This window comes from Cyphomyrmex costatus, unplaced genomic scaffold (genome assembly GCF_001594065.2).
Source record: "Cyphomyrmex costatus isolate MS0001 unplaced genomic scaffold, Ccosl1.0 scaffold649, whole genome shotgun sequence".
In the NCBI taxonomy this organism is placed as follows: Eukaryota; Metazoa; Arthropoda; class Insecta; order Hymenoptera; family Formicidae; genus Cyphomyrmex; species Cyphomyrmex costatus.
In genome coordinates, this window is record NW_017280210.1 from 114,037 (window position 1) to 133,937 (window position 19,901).

Consider the following 19,901-nt stretch of genomic DNA (forward strand, 5'->3'; position numbering starts at 1 on the left):
TTGTGCTGTTGAAAGATTAATTGATTGCGTGTTACAACGGCAATGAATAAAGTAAATCGGTGAACGAAACTCGAAGAAAGAACGCGTTTTTTCACGCGTTCCGCTTTTAGCAGTTGAATTATTAACTGTATTCACACGGAAAGAGGCGTCCATCCTCTGGAAGGCAAATCCATACCCGATTCAGCAATAACGAGGCGGAGAGAATGCATGCCTAGGAGAAAGTAAGTCGCCGAAAGTTTCGTTTTCACGTCTGGCCCGGTCCTAAAGCGACCGGTTCCGACATTTTGATCTGATCCGCGAAACGTTGCTTCAACCAGATTGTGAAACCGGCGGCTGTCGAGATTCGGACTGAAAATTGCCGGAATCGATTGGGTTCTGTAATTTCTTACTGAGCATCCTGTTATTGAGCATCGATGACTAAAAATTTCACTGTGATCGATTCGAGAAAATTGAAAAGATAATATTTTTACAAAACAACATATACGGACATTATGAAATACCAGGTTATATTGCGATAAATCAATGGCATCATCTGCCTCCTCCTAGCACAAATCTGAGATGGGAGTGAAAGGGTCCAGAATCAACAGGTTGCTCGATACTCGTTTCAGTTCCCGACCGACCTTTCCCGACCGCCAGAAAGCTGCGGTGTCTTTGCTCGCATTAAGATCTCTGCATGCAAATAACAATAAAGATATTTTTTAAATTTAAAGAGAAAGTAAAGGAACAATAAATTATCAAATTTAGTAATTTATTAATTGTTGATAAAACTACAATACTTTGATTAAAAATAAAAAAATGTTTAATTTAATTAAGCTCTGCGATAAAGTTTGACTTATTGCTTAATAAAATTTAAAATTGCAGTTTAAAATTGTCGACGTAAATACAAATTTTTTTCCTTTCTGTCTTTCTGCTCCAACAAAATTTAAAACAAGTAGAAAAAATTGTACTAATGTGCAATTGAATAAAAAAATTTTGTCAGAAAGTACCAAATAAGTGTCTCACGAATCTCTATAAAGTAAAATAAAGATAAAAAGGGGGCAAAAGGAGAGAAGAGAAAGAATGAGGGAACTAAAAACGAAGCAAGAGGTATAAAAAGAAGTACGGTAAGCGAAGAGGAGAAAGGAATCCTTCCGTGACTCGCGAGAGTCCGCCGGTCTCTCGTGGTTTCCGCGTTCGCACAACAGGCATCGCGTCTACCGGACCGGTTCTGGTGATTCAGAACCTCATGCCTTCACTACGTAACTTATGTCGGGCCCTCCCGCACTCTCTTTTTTCTCCGCTCGTGGCGTACGATCGTCACGATGAAAGAAGAATAACCGCGATCGGTATGATTGACTGATAAACATAAACTTTACTTAAAACGGATATAAGAACTGGAAAGTGATTGTATTTCGACATTTACAATTATAATTCTCACGTTTCCTCCAAGTAACTTAAAATACAGTATTGAAAAGATTATTCCAAAAAATTGTTTAATAGAAACTAGAAAGTATTCACTACGTGAAACTATTCTTTGTGACTTCCTAACGGAGTTTCTTAAAGGAAGTTTTACGAATTTTTTACATCGATAAATAAATATATGTTGCAATTATATTTACGAGAGCACCCTCAATTTTATGGTGTTCTCTTTTTTTTTTTCATTTTTCAATCTTCTTTTTCTTGTTAAAATTCTCTTCTTTCATCGTCGTCGTTTACTAAATTACACTCAACTACAACTCTAACTGCCGATGCTTCCGCGTTGATCGGAGGTAGAACAGAGATAGCGGGATTCTTTTTGGATCCTGCCCACGGATGCCCGACCCTGATGGCCCTGACCCAAAGCGAGACACGCTTTCGCGAGTTATAATGGCCGCCACGGAACATCTTTGTCCTGCGTTCGCAACATTAAATTTATTAACGTGATTACTATTATTAGAATTGAAAAAAATTCTTTCGTAGCTTGATCATGAAATATATCCTCAAGATATTTCAGATTCAAGTACAGAACTCACTTTGTTGCATCATTCAAAGTAATCCGCAAGGTTATTAACTCTATAGATTATCTACTTAATAACATCATAACATAAATAATAATAACATAAATATAATAATTTAAAAATAATTAATAACTTTTTGTATCATATCGAAGTAATTATGTAGAACGGTTAAGCATTGATGATAATGTTGCAAAAAGTCTTCTAGCAATTAGTTTCTTATATATTTAGCATCCTGCATATTTATCTTATACAATTAGCATCTTACATATTTATGCTACAAAAAAATTATTTCCAAATTTTTTTTTAAATACTTCAACAAGAAACACGTTCTCTCCACGTATTAAACGATTTAGGCTTAATTTAATCCGAAAATCAGGAGTTTCTATTTTTATAAGCATTAAAATGCATAAAAAGTAAAACGAGCAGTTGGCGAAAATCAAAAAGTGAGTCGGTCGACCTCGTTATGTATCTATAGAGTGACATACTTTTCGAAATATATTTTAATTGACCGATCTGTGAAATTAACGGAGCGCTCCTGCGCTCCTTCGCTAAGTAAAATCGAAAGTGGCAAAATACCACAGTCGAGGCGAGACGAGGAGATAGCGTTTCAGTCTGGTATAGAGAGAGGTGCATTTACTTGGAGGGGGTACAGCTTCCTCTTCTACCGTACGCGATGCAGACGAGGATGACGCTAAAACTTTAAAGGCAAGATCGATGTTTGTTCGCTGATGAATAATCATGCGTTTAAAGATATATACGAACGTCTCGTCTTTCTAAGTAACGTCTCGCAGCTCGAGAACCTCAAGATCGAAGGAATAAGACTGGATAAAGAAGTCGATCTATATATTTAAAAATGGACCGGAGCGTGAAAATTAAATTCGTTAAAGTGTTCGAAGCGTATAGCAGCTCGAAGTCGTGAATAAAAGCTCCCATGTTGTTCTTCAGCGTCTGAGAGTCTGCGGAGAGCCAGGTATCGAGAGAGGCGATAAAGTAAGTAGAGACGGAAGGCAAGCCACAGACAGGACAAGTGAAAAAGTGCGACTCGATCAGCCGGAGCGCACAGGCGAGCGGGCCAGGGCAGGTAGACCAGAGGACTACGACGGTGGCGTTCACCAAGCGGGAGGAAGAGAGGCCTAGATCCGGATCCTAGAAACTAGACAGGGACGTCGATAAAGCCGGTGGTGCTCGCTCGCTGGCTGGCTCGTATAGGAAAGAGAGACGACGTCGTCGTCGTCGGCGAAGCGAAGAAGGAAGAAACCGGCGGGTGTGTGCGCGCTCGCGCTTTTGCACGACGAGTGGGGTCAGGTTTCAGATGTATAGTGGGAGGTGGGGGCGGGAAAAAGCGGATGTTGGGGCGGTGGAGAATGAGACGGAGTATCGGCGAGTACGACAAAGAGGGAAAGAGCCTCTCGAACGGCGTGGCGCTTGCGACTCAGTGTCTTTCCGGACGCCACACGTTTGAGACACGCACGCGAGAGTTTCTCTTTCCCTCTCTCTCTCTCTCTCCAACCTCTTCCTCTCTCTTTCTCCCTCTCCCTTTCTGTACCCACCCTCTGTCTCTCTCGCTCCCTCCGTCTTTGCCTCTGACTGCGGACGCCCGCGTTCCTCCGTCTTCCTCGCTCCGTCCTTCCTCGTGCTGTCTCTCTACGCTCACCTCCAGGACGACGTTGAGGCACATCGTCCGTGCCCTGCCCCCTCTCGCCGGGTATGGAGTGGGACCAATAGGAGCGCCGCTTCCGGCAACGATGGTGCTCCAATCGGCATACGACGCCGACGGATAGACGCTGACGAGAGGCGATTTTGACAGTCGACACTGTGCTACTCTCAGAGCTCGCGGTTTAATCGTGCACTGAACCTACTTCGAGTCTGGGATCCCTTGTGGTTCGTGAATCGGAGCAGTGCCCTCCGCAGCGTGGACCCTGTTGCGTGGTCACCTCGCGAGCTCGCGAACGCAACTGAGTCCGACAGCTCGCGAAAGTGCCTTTCTTTTTATTCCCTGGATATTGGATTTTCTCATAGTGAATCATGATCGTATCGGGCCTGTTGTGAGTGGACTAATCGGAGCTTCAATCAAGCTCGCTGACGGGTGAAGATTAACAGCGATCACGTGCTCGCAGAGACAGCGATCCGCTTCGAGAACTCGCCGGGATAATTAGATCGAGCGGAACTTTAAACGACCGATTGCGGAAAATTCCGCAGCTGATTCATAGGATAGACTCCACGAGCATTTCCCGCACGGAGGTGTTCTCGTCTTCGGCATAATCCGAAATAATCGTATGTCCGCCACGACGCGCTTCGCTTCTGGAGCCGAATCAATTCGATAACGGGCGGACAGCCTCGGTGAACAATAAAACCCGCGAATACAGATCCAAGTTAATTCCCTTCCATCCAGGAACACCGCGCGTTACGTCGCGAACATCCCTGCTGTCGCACGGATGCGAGCGCGTCGTCCGTCCCGTTGTAAGTGAAAGGAAACCTCGGAGGACTTGTCGTTTAACCGCGTTGGACATTCCGGGGGCGGGGGGGCTGGGGGATATACCGCGTGAGACACCGCGAGGGTAATTAAATGCGCGCGTGAGATAATCGGATGAGCTGCGCTATGGAGTATCAGCAATTGGCGCCACCGCCGGTACCAGCTGGGGTGCTGCACACCCAGGCGCACCATCCTCAGCCCCAGCATCAGCAGCAGCCGGTGCAGCCGCCGCAGCATCCGCACATCGTAGTCGCGCCGGCTCATCAGCAGCCGCAATCCCAACAACCACCGCCACCACCCCTGCCGCCGACCTCCCACGGCCACCAAGTGCACCCGCCGCTACCGCCCATCCACGAAGACAGCACGAGTTCCAGGTGGTCCCAGTACCAGCACTTGTGGAGGCAGCATCATGTTTACATGAACGGTAGGCACGCATATCACAAAGTTGGAACAGACAGATATTTAGACGGAGACACCGCGCCGGTCTCTCCGCAAACGGAAACTTTAGATCGATAAAAATTCATCGACGCACACCTATTCTTTTTTTCGCACACAGCGAAAGATTTTATTTCGCTGACTGCGTGAGTGAAAATTAAAAATGGTTTTTCATATAGTTAATGATTATGAATCAAGCTACGTGTAATGTCACGGTATTATCGCTTGGAAAATCGGCTACAGAGGTAGCGGCGATGGAGAAGGGAGAAGTCGTCGTTCAGTAGAAACGCCCACCTGTTGCTTACGTTAGCCAGCCTACATTCGATCTGCGACTACTGCACGACGATCAGCGTATTAACGCGGAATTCGCGTGCGTTTGTTCACAATGTATACATGTAAATAGCACAATATATCAATAGAAAATTTCATGCCAAAAGACGCGTATGGCGGTACGTTTAAAAAAAAGATCGATTTCCAAGTTTTAAATCTTTCTTTTTACAAAAGATTTTACGACAGACGGAAGAGATGGAAGTATAGAAAGAAATTTACGGTTTGAGAAAATGAATATGCTCGATAATAAAATTGAAATAAAAATATACATTATACTCGCGCGCGTACATTTAATTTCTTTAAATATAATATATGATGCAACACATAAAAAATTTATTACGATTGAAAAAATCGTTGCTCAATAATGGGAATTAAAATAAAAATATATATATTCAAGTGCTTAACTGCTATTTTAATTTCTAGCTAAAATAATGCATGATGCAACAAAGTGTAGTCGTTGTAATGACTGTCACCGCGAATGTCATCGAGAAGCGTCTTTTACCTGCATCGTTTATCGCGAAACATATCTGTTAACTAGGCGGGTCGGATTAATCGAACATGGAGCGTGAATGAATCATCCGTCTCCATGTATGTAAACGTGTGAATTCATCTATGTACCTATCCTAGTTACAGCGGATTCGACTCAAGGCTCTTCGCATTTGCATCCTCCCACGTCCTCAGTTCGCTCCTGCTCGCGCTCGCGTTTCTTCTCTTTCTCTCTCTTTCTCATCTATTTATCTCCTTTTGTCGTACAAGTAGAAAATTTCCGTGGAGAAACTATTATTGTTTATTTGCATACGCTCTCAAGTCGTACCAGCGTCAAATTAGAACGAACCGTGTGTTCTATTCTCTGTTCTCCATCCTATTTTTTATATTCAGTTCTCATATCCATTATTATTGTAAAAGGCAAGCATAACAAATTTACTTGCACAAACGAATCAGATACTTATACTCGGTAAAAAAAGATAAAATAGCAAAATGTTTGCCGTCTATTTTAAAATAGTAAATATTTGCCGTGCACTTTAACGAATATTTAACAAAAATATTTGTTGAAAATTCATTGTGCGTAATAATATCTAATATTTACTCAATAATCAAAAATTTTGATACTAAAAGAATTGTCCGTTCTTTCTATGAATATATAATAAAAATTGATTGTATTATTACTTGATAATAAAAATTCTTTAATCTTGATAAATATAAGAGAATATATTACATTTCACGTGTTATTAAAATGCGAGTTTACATATTTTGATCAAAAATTGTTCATCTTAATTTACTATTGAACATAAACATACGTAAAAAAAAACTTGACATTTAGCAAAGCACATGCTAAATTTTAATGGCATCAGGAAATGTTATATTTGTTTACGATTTTTTAAAAACATTTTTCTAACATATAGTTTTTTTAAATACATGTAATTTGTTTGATGTAAATCAATATTCTTAAAAGGAATATTATATATTATAATATATGACTATATCAATATTCATATAAAGTTGATTTAAATCGATTTCTTGCAGATTATTTTTTCAACGTTTCAGTTTTTTCCAAGTTTCAGTTTAAAACTGTCGATTTGTGTTCACAAATTAATGACCGATATAGCCTCTGACTATACGCTTGTCGGAGTAGCGCTACTCGTGTCCGCGATATTGTTATCGAGTACAATAGATTAGAATCGCATTTGCGAATGCACAATGCGAAGGATGGGTTAGTCTAGCCTCACCTAGTCCTAAAGCATATAACATTATATTGTTAACGTCATGTTATTGTAATAGTGTCAAATTCGTACTTCGAAATTATCCTTTTTACGAAATTCGCTAATCACATTTTGTTATCTAAAGTCTATAAAATGCCTCATAAGGGAGACACTTGAAGGATATTTTTAAAACACAGAGTAGAAAATGTTTATAATATAAATGTGAACACGATTTTGCACTTCGTGCAAATTAGCAACGTGCAGAAAGAGAGAGCGAGAGAGAGAGAGAGAGAGAGAGAGAGAGATATCCTTCGTAAACTAAAACGGTTCAGAATTATTCTGTATCAAATATTTATAATTTATAAAGATAATTGTAGATTTTCATTTAAATACAAAATTATTTTGCGATTAACGGAAAAGCAATTTTTATGTGAAATAAGAATTTTCGTGACATTCTTCGCAACTATTATTTCAAGCATGATTTTACGTAAAATCTGTTTTTCTGATCGATAAATTACCCTTATGAATCATTATCGATTTATCTGGTTCACGCACAATATGAATATTAACATGTCTCTTAGAATTTTAGATGCTTGAATTGATTACATAGAAATTATTATCAGAGAAATTGATTAAGCCGTGACGTAAAGCCGGCAATCTTGTTGATATTGAACCGCATCTTCGATTATACGAGCGGAGTTTTCGAGTTAACTCGTGCGCCGACCTACGACCTCAAGATATCTTGTTCTTGACCTTGATAGTGCTCTCATTGGAATTCCGCTTTAAAAATCTTTTGCAATTTAAAAAAAAAAATGGAAAGATATTTGTTATATACAAAAGATATTTGTAGAAGATCACGCAACAGAAAACCGGGATAATATCTTACGTACATAAGTACATACTATTTATAAAACGCATTCATAAATCGTCTAACATCCATTTCTAATTTTCTATCAACATAGATTAATTTTAATCTCGGTTTTTTTTTTTAACTCACTCTTCATTTTTGTCTAATTCTTAAAGTTACATAAAAACAAATCAAAAGTATAAGTTGAACTGTGAGATTAAAGTTAATCCGTGCATTGGTAGAAACGGGCATAAGTCACACTCGCGAGAAAGTGCTCACATTTTCCTTAACAGGCACATTGTATAAGATCCTGTGCACGAAGTCTCTGTACTGTTGCTCGCATGAGCACGCGTATCGTTCAAAAGCGTATCCCGATCAAACAGGTGAAACTACAAAGTGTAACGTGTACGTAAATATACGTGTACATGTGAAACATTTTTTTTAATGCGCTGATATAAATATACCATTCGACAATAATACACGCACGTTGTACGGACTGCATTCGGAGCACGAGTGCAGTCCACGTGCTACGCCTTTTAAAGAAGTCGATGCGCGAAATCCGATTTCGCCGGACGACATTGCGATCGTCAGAAACGATTATTCGTGGATTACTCCATTACTTACTCATTGCGATCCTTCAAAATTGATCCTGGGCATACAACAAACATTATTTATTAATTAAATCCTTGAATTATTTAGAGACGTTTACATATAGAAATACACATTTATTTATTGAATTATATTATTGAATTGAATTTCCCTGCTCATCATTACGTAACCGAATCGAAACAAATCATCGCGACGCCGCGACGTAGCGAAAGCCAGACGCCTACTCGTTTTAACATTAACTGACTAATAGCTAACAACTGACGAATCGTTCTTATCTTCTTCCAGGTAAGTTTCACTTGCGAAGTCGTAAGTCGAGCTGCATGCTACATTGATCGTATTACGTCAGTACTACGTGTTATTTATAATACTAAATAAAGAATTTGGACAATTTCTTTTCGGAATTCATTGATTATTAATTTATTGTTCTCCAATTGAATGGACGAAAATGGCCTCCAATGGACTGATTAGTTAAGTGTTAATTATGTGATAGGTAATAATTACACTGACGCCACATGTCAGTGTCGAGATAACAAATAATTTTTCAGCGGAGCAGAGAAAGTGCGTTGTGCAAACTTCTTTCTGAGCCGGTCGTGCAACAAAATTGCGACAGCTGCGAGAAATTTAAGTCGAAAGACTTCAAAGTTCATTATTGCATCGTGACTGTACTTATTACCGATAAAATCTCGAAATCGTGGCGTTTCGGTTATTCAAATTTCCGGGAATTCATGTAAATAGCTGATAATTACCATTTCATCGCTAGTATTTACATTGAGAAAAATATTTTAATTAAACCGATAAAAAATAGGAATTTGGTGACATCAAAGAGAATTTCTAATTATCTGAAATTATCTAGTAAACAGAAATTTTCTTTGATTTCTCCTATTCTTGATACGTTTTATTGATTCAATCAAACATTTTTTTCAGTGTAATCATTGGCTAACAAAATATAATATAGAATTGCATATTTTTTCAGATTAATAAATCAGAAAATTTCAATAATATTATTCAATAAATATTGTGCGTGTTTAAGATTTTTATGATGTAAATATATTGCGCCCAAAAATTATTAATATTTCCTGTATTTCGATATAATTTATATAAAGAGAAAGAGATTGTTACTTTTTTTGAGTCATTACAAAAATCGAAATGTAAAATACTCGTGAATTTATCTTTTGAGTATAATTGGAAAATGCGTTTGGCATGCATAATATTTTGGTATCGCGATGCACGTGTGCACTTTCCGTTAATCAAACGTTGATAATAAAGACAGTACATAAATCGGTTTTTTATTTTGTAGAAGACGATACCGACGATATGATTAGCGAGCCATCTCCAAGACCTCACTGATAAGCTTTTCCCTTATTCTTTTCTGTATAGTCGACTTCCAACAAATATAACGTTAATGTATCAATTAACATATCGATTAACATTGCATCGCAGCGTGGAAACTCGAAAACGCATGAATCTTGTAATCTGAATACTTAAGCTCGTCCATACAAAATACGTGAAATCCCGTTATTATTCAATCATTCAAGGTTGTATTGACGGTTAGATCGCAAGGCCACGGTTAAAGATTGCCTTTCCATAGTTACCCGGTTGCTGGTATCATTTGAAACGTAATATGCAATCAATCTATCGAGGCGTGTACGTGTGTGTGTGAAAAGTGTTAATTTTTTCACACACGTGGAAAACTTGTACTAGAAATAAATCGAAATAAAAACGCGCGTGTTCGCGTTAAAAATAATGAATTTCGTTCTAACGAAAATATATTCAGCGCTCTTGCGAATTACGCTGATTTCATTTCCGTATATATCCGGCGTTATTTAATTAAATTATTTACCGAAATACGGATTTCAAATCTATATTATGAGTTTTATTCAATCGAGCCTGTCGGTCAAAAATCTCAGCGGGAAGTTGTAATTTCGCGATTGCAATTTTCACGTATGCCGTCACGCGTATAGGAAAAGTTTGCTCGATCTCGCACTCGCCAACATCGCGAGACTGTTTCCATCGTGCAAACCTACACCGTGGAAACCTGGCTATTCAGCCTTAAACCCGGAAGACAGCTGGCGTTGCGCACGATTCTCGACTACGTCGTCATCGTACTCATCGCTGCGTCGTCGTCGTCATCGTCGCCGGCGTTGTCGACGAATGTCCAGCCGCGCGCGGCTGTCGGAGAAAGTAATCACGTGCCATTCTTAGGAATAGGCACCTTCGCGCTTTCCGCTAGCGGCTCTTATTATTGCTCGTGGAACTTTGTCGTAAAATATATAATTGTTTGATGTCCGTGTTTTACAAAACGAATAAGTACTCTTGAAATTGAAATCGCAAAGTTAATTAAAATAGCGCTAGAATAAGAGACTATAGTGCGGTTATATTTTATAAAATAATTAATATGTACACTAAAATAATGACGATATCAACAGTATATTAAATAAAAATAAAATTTCGTTAATTCAATAACACTATTAATAATAAATACGTAATATTCTTGTTTTAATAAAATTTTGTTTCATTGATATAGATTTACTGAATTAAAATTACTTTCAATTAAAGTAAATGTTGATATAATATTTTTTCAGTGTTTCTTGAAAATAAATGTTTCGGCTCAAATTAAATCGCCTTCAGCAAACAGAGTATTATTATAAACATACGATTAAAATTGCGAAAATATATAAGACAAAAATAGTAGAGATTTCGTCTTAAGTTTTGCCGACAATCTTATGTGTATTAATTTATTATTCTATAAAATACAACTACGTACCGTCGACTGTCATAGACTCTTAGTTCTATTTTAATTTAATTCCCTATTTTATGTTGTCGCTTTACTATGCTATAAATTTAGAGATAACAACATATGAACATGTTTCAGCTTGAGGAAGTAAATCATAACTTCGTGTTTTGAATAATTCTAATAAAAAAGCATTTATTCTCCTCTATTTTTTCAATCATTTCTAATTTGCGGTTAGAGACACGTCATATGCCTGATAAATGAGAATAAATGGAAATTTTAAAATAAAAATAGCATACTCCTTCATATCCCTAATTACAATATAAATAGTAAAATAAATTACGAAAACAAAATCGTCAAAAAAACTTTTAAAATTTCTTAGATGCGTAAGAATAGAAGTAGACACCCGGTTCTGTGCTGCTGTGGTCGATATGAAGATATATTATCTCCTCTATAACGGGGAGAAAAAAATGGCAGCTTGACGGTGATCGGCCTCTTGGAATCAAAGAATGTCCTATGATAACGATCGAGGGATCTTTCCGTTTGACAATAAAAAAATATCACGATTAAAAAAACGATCTCGTTGTAGGTAAATATTATCGATAGTGTTAATGTAACCATCATGAGTTATGACTGTGCTTTTGAATGTCATAAGAAGTCTGGATGTCACAGGAGAAGTTTCTTTATCATAAATAAATGAATTTGTTTGCGTTTATAATTATTTAGTTAAATAAATTATATAAATAGATAAAAAAAGAGCACGATTTATAAATTTATTATATTCCATAAATAAGAAACGTCAATTGCAACTTCGTAAATTATGAATTAAACTCGTTATAAGATTGTCACAAAAAATCTTGTGATTACTTGATATTTATAATAAAAAAACCCTTATCTATTCTCGGTACCGTTGTGTAATTAGAAAATTATTATAAATTTAATCGAAAACCTTTTTACATTTCCTAATAAAATACGGTTAACAAAATACTATAAGTACGATTTATTATAACACGATATATTAATATATATGTATAATAAGTAATCTTTGTTGGTATACCTATAAATAATAATTTTTTAGAATTCGAAAATGATAATTTCTTAATGCTATACATATAATAGTGAATATGATTTTATGTTAGACATTAATTTGTGCTCACGAGTGCGTATGTAAAATATTAATAAAATGCCACGAAATGCTGCAAAAACACACGCGACGTATGAATGAATATTAAATTAGAATAAGAGTGTGCTGCTTTTTAATGAATATGGAAATAGTTAATGGAGGATTTGATCTCATTAGCGGGCTAATATCACCGTGATCGTTGAACGTTGTAGCATTGGTCGATATCGATATAGAAACGGTGTTCAACCTGCTCGAGCTGAAACTAGTTCTGGTGCACTTCATAAATCAATGATAAATTCTCGACCGTGTGGTATCCCAAGGTTTCACGGCGGCATATTCCGCGTGTCGGTCTCAACAAATATTAATGCCGCTAATACTCTTACATATTGCAACAAACCTATATGTTACATCGTAACATATAAAAATACAATAAAAATAATTGACGAGAAAACAACGATAAAAAATTAATTGAACTTTAATTTTCATTGTTTTTAAAGTTACATAGATTACATATTGATGATATGATACATGAATTTTGAATGGTAAATTTAGATTTTCAATCCGCATTATCTGGTAAAAATAAAATGTACTATATGAAACCAATCAAATGTAATAAAAGTGCTGCGACGAATACATATGTATTTGCGCGAGATTGCAGATATATGAGTTGCGTCGTCATATTAGTTTGATATTTCTTTTTTTCGCATGACGTTAATCGACAAGAGAGGAAATCTGCTGCTAATCTCCTGTCTATTAATCGTTATTACAGGCTGTGCGCGTTCTTTCTATGCGAGAACCGGAAGATACCACGATCCGATACGTCAGAACTGGACAAACGAGCTAGGGAAGAACGAATTCGTTAAATTCACTTCCAAGAGTATATGTACGCGTACAGGTGCATAATGTATGTACGCTCGCACGTGTCATTAGGCGCTATTATCTAAACGTTCTTTAAATAGACCTTTGTCGAAACGAGATAAAAACGTTAAAACACAAAAGACCGTCCATCGAAATGGTACCATGTTTTATACTAATTGAAATGCGTCAGTCGTTCAATTTTATTATGTATAAGCATAAGAATATATGTATAATTGCCTAAGTATAAGAATATAATTTCGCATGTTCATTTTTAACAATATAGATTAATGTTTAATTCACTTTAATTTACTCTTTTTTTTCTAGTGCTCAGAAATAGAGCTTAATCGGAACAAAAATTTGTAGCACTACAATTGTGTCTACGTTTCTGCTTTTAAAAAATTGAGTAATTATACCATTTGATAAAGCAAATTTTCACCTTTAAGAATCTGTTTTTTGTTTATTGCGATACAATACTTTTTGACGCAGAGCAATTAAAATCAAATTGCTTCTTTTATTTCTGCGATAAGTTAGAGTAGTAAGAAAATCTACTTTATGGGAAATTTAAGCTTTCACGTTACAAGTCGGGAAGTTTTTTTTGGCATATGACAGACTTACAAGGTGCGAAGAAAATTTTCTATTATATCCTCGTAGTTTTCCACATTTATAGATTTGTATCTTTACAGTTTGTTATATTTGGTAAAAATCATCAAATTCATAGAAAGTCAAAAAACACAATAATCTTTCGAAAGTAGAGATTTTATGATTTAAAGCCTTCTTTTAAATTTAAATGTTTACTTTTAATGAACATTTATAAATTCACTTTTAACGAAATTATACAGCTGTGTCTGAATTTTAAAGTTCGTAATGCTACTAACTTTTGTTCTGTGACCCAACATTATTCGTCAAAATATCTCAAAGGAATAGTGAATTTCTCTTTCTCTTAATATACATATAAAAGTTCAACGAAAGAAACACTTTATATTTAAAAGATTTAAACTTTTTACGTCCATTTTTGTCAATATAGATTAACTTTAATCTCGGTTTAATTTACTTTTTACCTTTTCCCAACACTTAGAAATAAAAAGAGCTGAAAAGTAAGTTAAACCGAGATTAAAATGACTCTACATTGATAAAAACAGACGACTTAAACTCGCAATGAGCGAAAGGGCTTGGCAGCTCTCGAACCCTTCCTTCCTTCCTTCAATATCGTGTGTTCGAAAAGTAATTTAAAGACGAGTTTCTCTTTTCGCACCGGAAAAAGGAACAAATAAAGAACGGGAGAAAGAAAGGGTCGCGCTGTTTACGAGAGAAAGGCGAACCGTCAGAGAAGCATACGTACGTGCGTGTTCGTATGAGACATATGCCCGCGGATATACGCAATCGTTCCTGCGTCCCCGTTATTTCGGTGAAAGTGAAAGTCACGCGGCACGCGACTTCCTACTCCGATCAAGCCTGCTAGACAGATAATTTGTAATGCGACAGAGCCTTTTAGAGAAACTGCGAAATATTTCAGTATAATATCATTGAACAATTACATTTTTTTTTTGCAAATCGAGTTTCAGATATCTTTAACAACAAGTAAGAAAAATTATCAATTATTTATTTAATTTTAAATGAATTTTATATAAATATATTTAACGCTTTGCTGTAGTTTATATTTTTAACGTAGTCTTTTAATCGAATCTTCTAAATCCTTATAGAAATTATTTGACATAATTACGTTCTTCTTATCATTGGATTTAATTGTTAATAGTAGTACGATAAAATAATAATTAATCCTAACGATTTTTGAAAATGATTCTATCGAACGTGACGTCAAACGATTAATGACAAGCGAAAGTCGTTTGAATTAATGAAAAGCGAAACTGTCATTTACATTTCTCGGCGAATCCAGAAATGTAAATGATGGTCATGGTCTCCGCATTTGGGAACAGTCGAAATCGAGGATATACTGTGTAGTCGCCGAAAGTGTTGGTTACGCCAAGACTTTCCAATTTTCGGATGTTACAATCGTTACTCGAATCGAAAAAGTGCAATATAAAACCTTTTAAAGAGAAACGTGATCGTATATAATTGTATTATCGATATGTAAGCGCTACGCGATTAATCGTTTTATTTATGGAAAAAGTATCATTATTGCGTTTATCAAGGGAGGGAGTCTCTTTTATTTATTTATTTTACAAAATCGAGCGCGGAAGCTCACAATGATGATTTTCCGCGTTCCAGACCTCTATTATCTTTCCTTCTGTTAATCGTTTTTCGCATTTACCCGCGTCTGGTAATTAATGAAGGAAATGCGCACAACTGCTTACACCGCTTTCCAGCGATACGGAGCGGCAGGAAAGAGCTGGAAGTAATCTTTCGTTACCGAATAGGAAATATCGTGCGAAACAAGTTTCGTTTTTTTTTTCGACTTTATAAATTCGTACGTTTTACTCTGCCAGACAGGTTGATATAGATCATTGTTTCACTCGTGCGCGCTTACTAGAATATTCCGGCTTAGCTTCGCCTAGAAAACCCGTTTCTATCGGTGTGAAATTTAGTAGAGTTTGACTACACCAAAATGAGTTATCATCAAAACTTTTACCCTGCATGGTAAGATATATTTCGAGGTACCGCCACGCAGGGCTGACATTTGGATGGCCTCCTTTCTCCAAGTGGCACGTGGGCTTGTACTTTTCGGCACAGCGATGAGAAAGTTGTTGCCGTTAGATATGCCGACCTGTCGTTAACGAATACGGGTCCAATCTTGTGAAATCCCTTTTTTCTGCCTCAATCCCAGAACTGTACACATCTTAATTATCTACCGAGACTTATTTTAATGTACACTTTGATGGCGTTGTTTGAACAATTCATACATAGAAAGAATAATTCTGCTGAAGTATTTAAAATTTAGCTCAATACGAAAATAATTTTGTTAATCTATAAAATAACTTTGTAGAAAGAACCTCAAGCATGGTGAACAATAAAGTAAAAAATTTTAATAGTCGAGCGATTAGTTCGAACGTTCTGTACAATTATTTTGATAGCTAACAAAATTATTTTCAGCTCTAGCTATTTTTAGATATTTCACTGAAATTATTCTATCCGTGTAAGTGATAAAAAATTGTTTCTAAGTAGCGGTCTATGAACGAAATCTTGACGTGGAAATTATTATATTATATAAATAAACATAAGTACAGTTTAAACAAGTTATCGGTAACAAATTTTCCACAGCTTCGTGTATATCAGGGGATTCAATTATTCTGAAGTATTCACTAATTTCTTTATTCTATGAATATAAATATGAACCAGCTTGTCGCTCGCAGGGGTGGTCGTAGCGAAGAAAGAAAAACCCCTGTCTGGAGAAAGGAAATAATTGGCATATCTTAATTAAACACCTCGTACAGAGTCTCCAATTAAAGGTGCGTCGTGACGGGCGGATCGAATCAATTAAAATTGACCTTATAGAGCGCCGATATCGCCTCGATCTAGTCCGTATAGGAAAGGAAGCGATAATTGTCAATTATTGTCGCAGTAAATTGCATATCCTGGTGGAGCGCCTGGCAAGATAAGAGGTCGATTATCGGGCAAAAGGTAATTATTACGAGTGACACAATGCATCTCGAGAACGATCAGCAACGACTGGATGAGAAAATATTTGCAAGAGAACGACGAAGTTTCATTCGTTTGTATAAAAAAAAAAAATAAGAAAATCTCGATTTAAAATAAATCAGCACAACAAACGTTACGCAAACCAATTTTTATCACTCTTTACGCCATATAATTTTTTTTTTAATGGATCTTTCGAGATATATTTCGAGTGTAATAATAATTGTATTATAAGAAAAATGGCATAAAATTCTGTTCGAAGTGAAAATAGAAACTTTAACGTGGGAATGAAGTAGAAATGTGCATTCTTCGTCGGACACTGGGTGAAAATATTACGTTTTTCTCGTAAACGAAATCAATCATTACTTATCGCGATCATGGCAATAAGACTCGTATAATTAACACGCGTGCGCGCATTCAGCACTTCCTCCTTTCTCTTCTTCCGGTTTACGCACTTTTTCGTTCGTCTCGCCACCGAGAAGCCACAGGAGAGAAACGGAATGCGGCCTTGACACGGCATGAAAATAATAAAAGCTGGTAGAATAAGCATGGATGCGCGATATACGCGCATTAGTCGGCAGCAGCTGTTAGGAATTAATTTTAGATTAGACGGCCAGCGGGTGCCTCTGACTAGGTCAACTTCGTTCGAGTCAACGAGCCTCGCATCGTCTTTACCAGCATGTTAAAATAAACCGTTCTTAGCATCTTTCCGCGCGTGACAATTATGTGATTATTTAAAAAAATAACCGAATTGTGCGTACCTATTAAAATTACAGTTGTACAGTTGTTTCTTAGAATTTCAGTTAATTCCAATATGAACGAATTTTGTATCATTTGTAATCGTGTGTGTGTGTGTGTGTGTGTGTGTATGTGTGAGAGATTGATATAATTTATACATTTAAATTTTACTTTCCATTTTTAATTTTGATTTGAAAACTTGATCAAATCTACATACGTATTGCTATTTGAACAAACAACATATGTTAAATATATATCGTTCACTTGCTACAATAATTGCATGAATAAAAAACTATTGTTTTTAGTTTTGATCGCATAAAAGGATAAAAACAAAAACCTATTTTTAAAAATTGATTAAATTTGCGTCTTAATTAATATTTCGAAATATATTCTAATGATTTAAAACTAATTTTTCAGTGAATTTTGTTTTCTGAGTTGTGTTGCAGCAAATGAGTGTCAATATATGAAACATATATAGATATATCAAACAATATATTCAAACAATTATATTAAACAATTCTCAGAAGCTCTCTAGAATGGAAAAATCGTGTTATTCCCTCTGACGTATATCTTATTAGACAGCGCGTCAATTTTTGCTTCCTGGATCCACGTTGCACGCCATATTTACGCATTGCACACGGTATGCATGCGCCACAACACGCATCGAGCAGACCCGTTTCCGCGAGTTTTACACGCGTGAGAAAGGGAAAAAAAAAAAAGAAACGCTCTGCCGCGCGCGCGAGTAGGGAGCAGCAGAAGCAGAAGAAGGAAAGACACGGTTATTCTCTTCCTGACTTGCCCCCTCCTGCTTGTATCCGTTCCTTTCGACTTCTCTTTCTCTTTTCCTCGTTCTTTAATAAACGGTGCCCTCCTCCTGTTCCGCTACGAGCGCGGATTTCTCTTTCATCCTGGTACAATCTGATTTCTCTGGGCGTACGCGGGCACACGCCGCGTACAGATCGATGGATTCGACAAATGATTAAAAAGTTCTGTCAACGTTTCAAGATATTCTCGTGCGAAACATTTACGAGTTAAAGAACTTAACTTCGTGCAATTTCGACAAATTTGTTCGGGACAAATTTTCATCAAGCGATAACATATAAAAGCGTCGTTCTATTTAAAATATGTGTAGACTATCTGTTCGATCTTAACTTTGACAAACTGCAAGAGCCATAAAACATTTTACGATGGAACGAAATTTTACAAGCTCGCGATAACTCGCTCGATGCAATCGCGGTCTAATTGACAACAAATTGACATTTAGCGTCCACGTTCGTTACAGTCTTTATGGTGAATTAAGATAAACATGAATTCTTTTTATTTTAATTAGTTTTACGCAAGATGCAACCTCTTAAAAATGATATAGAAGCAGCATTTACATACAATGGGTGCGCTTTCCTTTAAATGCCTAAACCTAAGGAATTCGTGCAACATATCTAATCTTTTATTCTCATCATTTGTTTGTCCGTATAAAATGGATTTACAATCTAAACATTCTCATATAGTTTTCTAAACATGTTATGTATTTACAGTTGCTCGTATCTTTAAAGATTGTGCGTGATCGCCAACGATAATAATTTATATCTACAAAAGGATTAAGAAATGACGTTTCAATATTGAAAAAACTTATATCATTACATAAATATTTATATATTTTGCCATGGCAGGTATAAATCTGTCGTATTGCCTGTCGCATTTAATCGCGTAAAAATATTGCGTCGCGACAGGCCCCCTTTCTGTCCGCCGTACAATGCTCAGGATTCTTGTTGTGGCGTTATTCGCGAAGCGGTGGTCTGGCTTGCCAGCAAGTGAAAGTTGCTCGGGCCACTTTCCCTCGGGGGAACCGAGCGATCGTTCAGTCGGCTTCCGGGCTGCGAAGTCGCGATAAATGCCAGAGATCCACCGCCCCGAATCGGTCGAATTTCATCTCGTCTATTCTTTATGAGTTAATCGACAATTAATTCCAGTTTTCTTTTCTCCGCAGAAATTATATTCATTTTAAATTCTGCAAGAACGAATGTAATATTGTATTTACGAATTGTTGAAACGAACGATGATTAGAATAAATTATCAGGTGCGATGTTTCTTATGTGACTACTTTTTTTTTTTTTTTTTAAAAGCGTCCATTATTGACACTTATCGTCAGACACGGCCTCCATGTGTCTTAATTAATAAGAATCGACAGAGAGCATCAGCTGGCGGTTTTCGCATGCATCCTTCGCGACATTCGTATAGGAGTTTAAAAGAAAAGCGTCCATTATTGACACTTATGTCACGTGTCTTAAGGTCCCGATTAATAATAGCCGTCAGAAAGTAACCCTCATCAGCCGGTAGCTTCCGCATGCATCCTTCGCCATCGTTCGTAGGAGTCGTGCGTATATACCGGAAACCGCGCGTGTGTCACGGGGACGCGTGTGCGCGCACGTGCGCGAGAAAAGGAGCCCGATGTGTACAATACATGGCGCTGCCTGCCCCCCCCCCCCCCCCCCC

General features: G+C 36.9%; 1 protein-coding gene across 3 annotated transcripts in view; it reads left to right on the top strand.

Moving 5' to 3' along the window:
• LOC108779959 (PAR-domain protein 1) overlaps nucleotides 1-19,901 on the top strand; it is a 94,025-nt gene that overhangs the window by 49,289 nt on the left and 24,835 nt on the right. The window contains exon 1 of one of the 3 annotated variants that reach the window (XM_018547531.1): nucleotides 4,469-4,873. The exons of 1 other annotated variant lie outside the window; for it this stretch is intronic. In XM_018547531.1, the coding sequence (XP_018403033.1) occupies nucleotides 4,564-4,873 (310 nt within the window). In that variant the 5' untranslated portion in view covers nucleotides 4,469-4,563. Of the gene's footprint in view, nucleotides 1-4,468; nucleotides 4,874-19,901 lie in introns of those variants that run through there. One more of the 3 variants, XM_018547532.1, reaches the window with a different exon arrangement.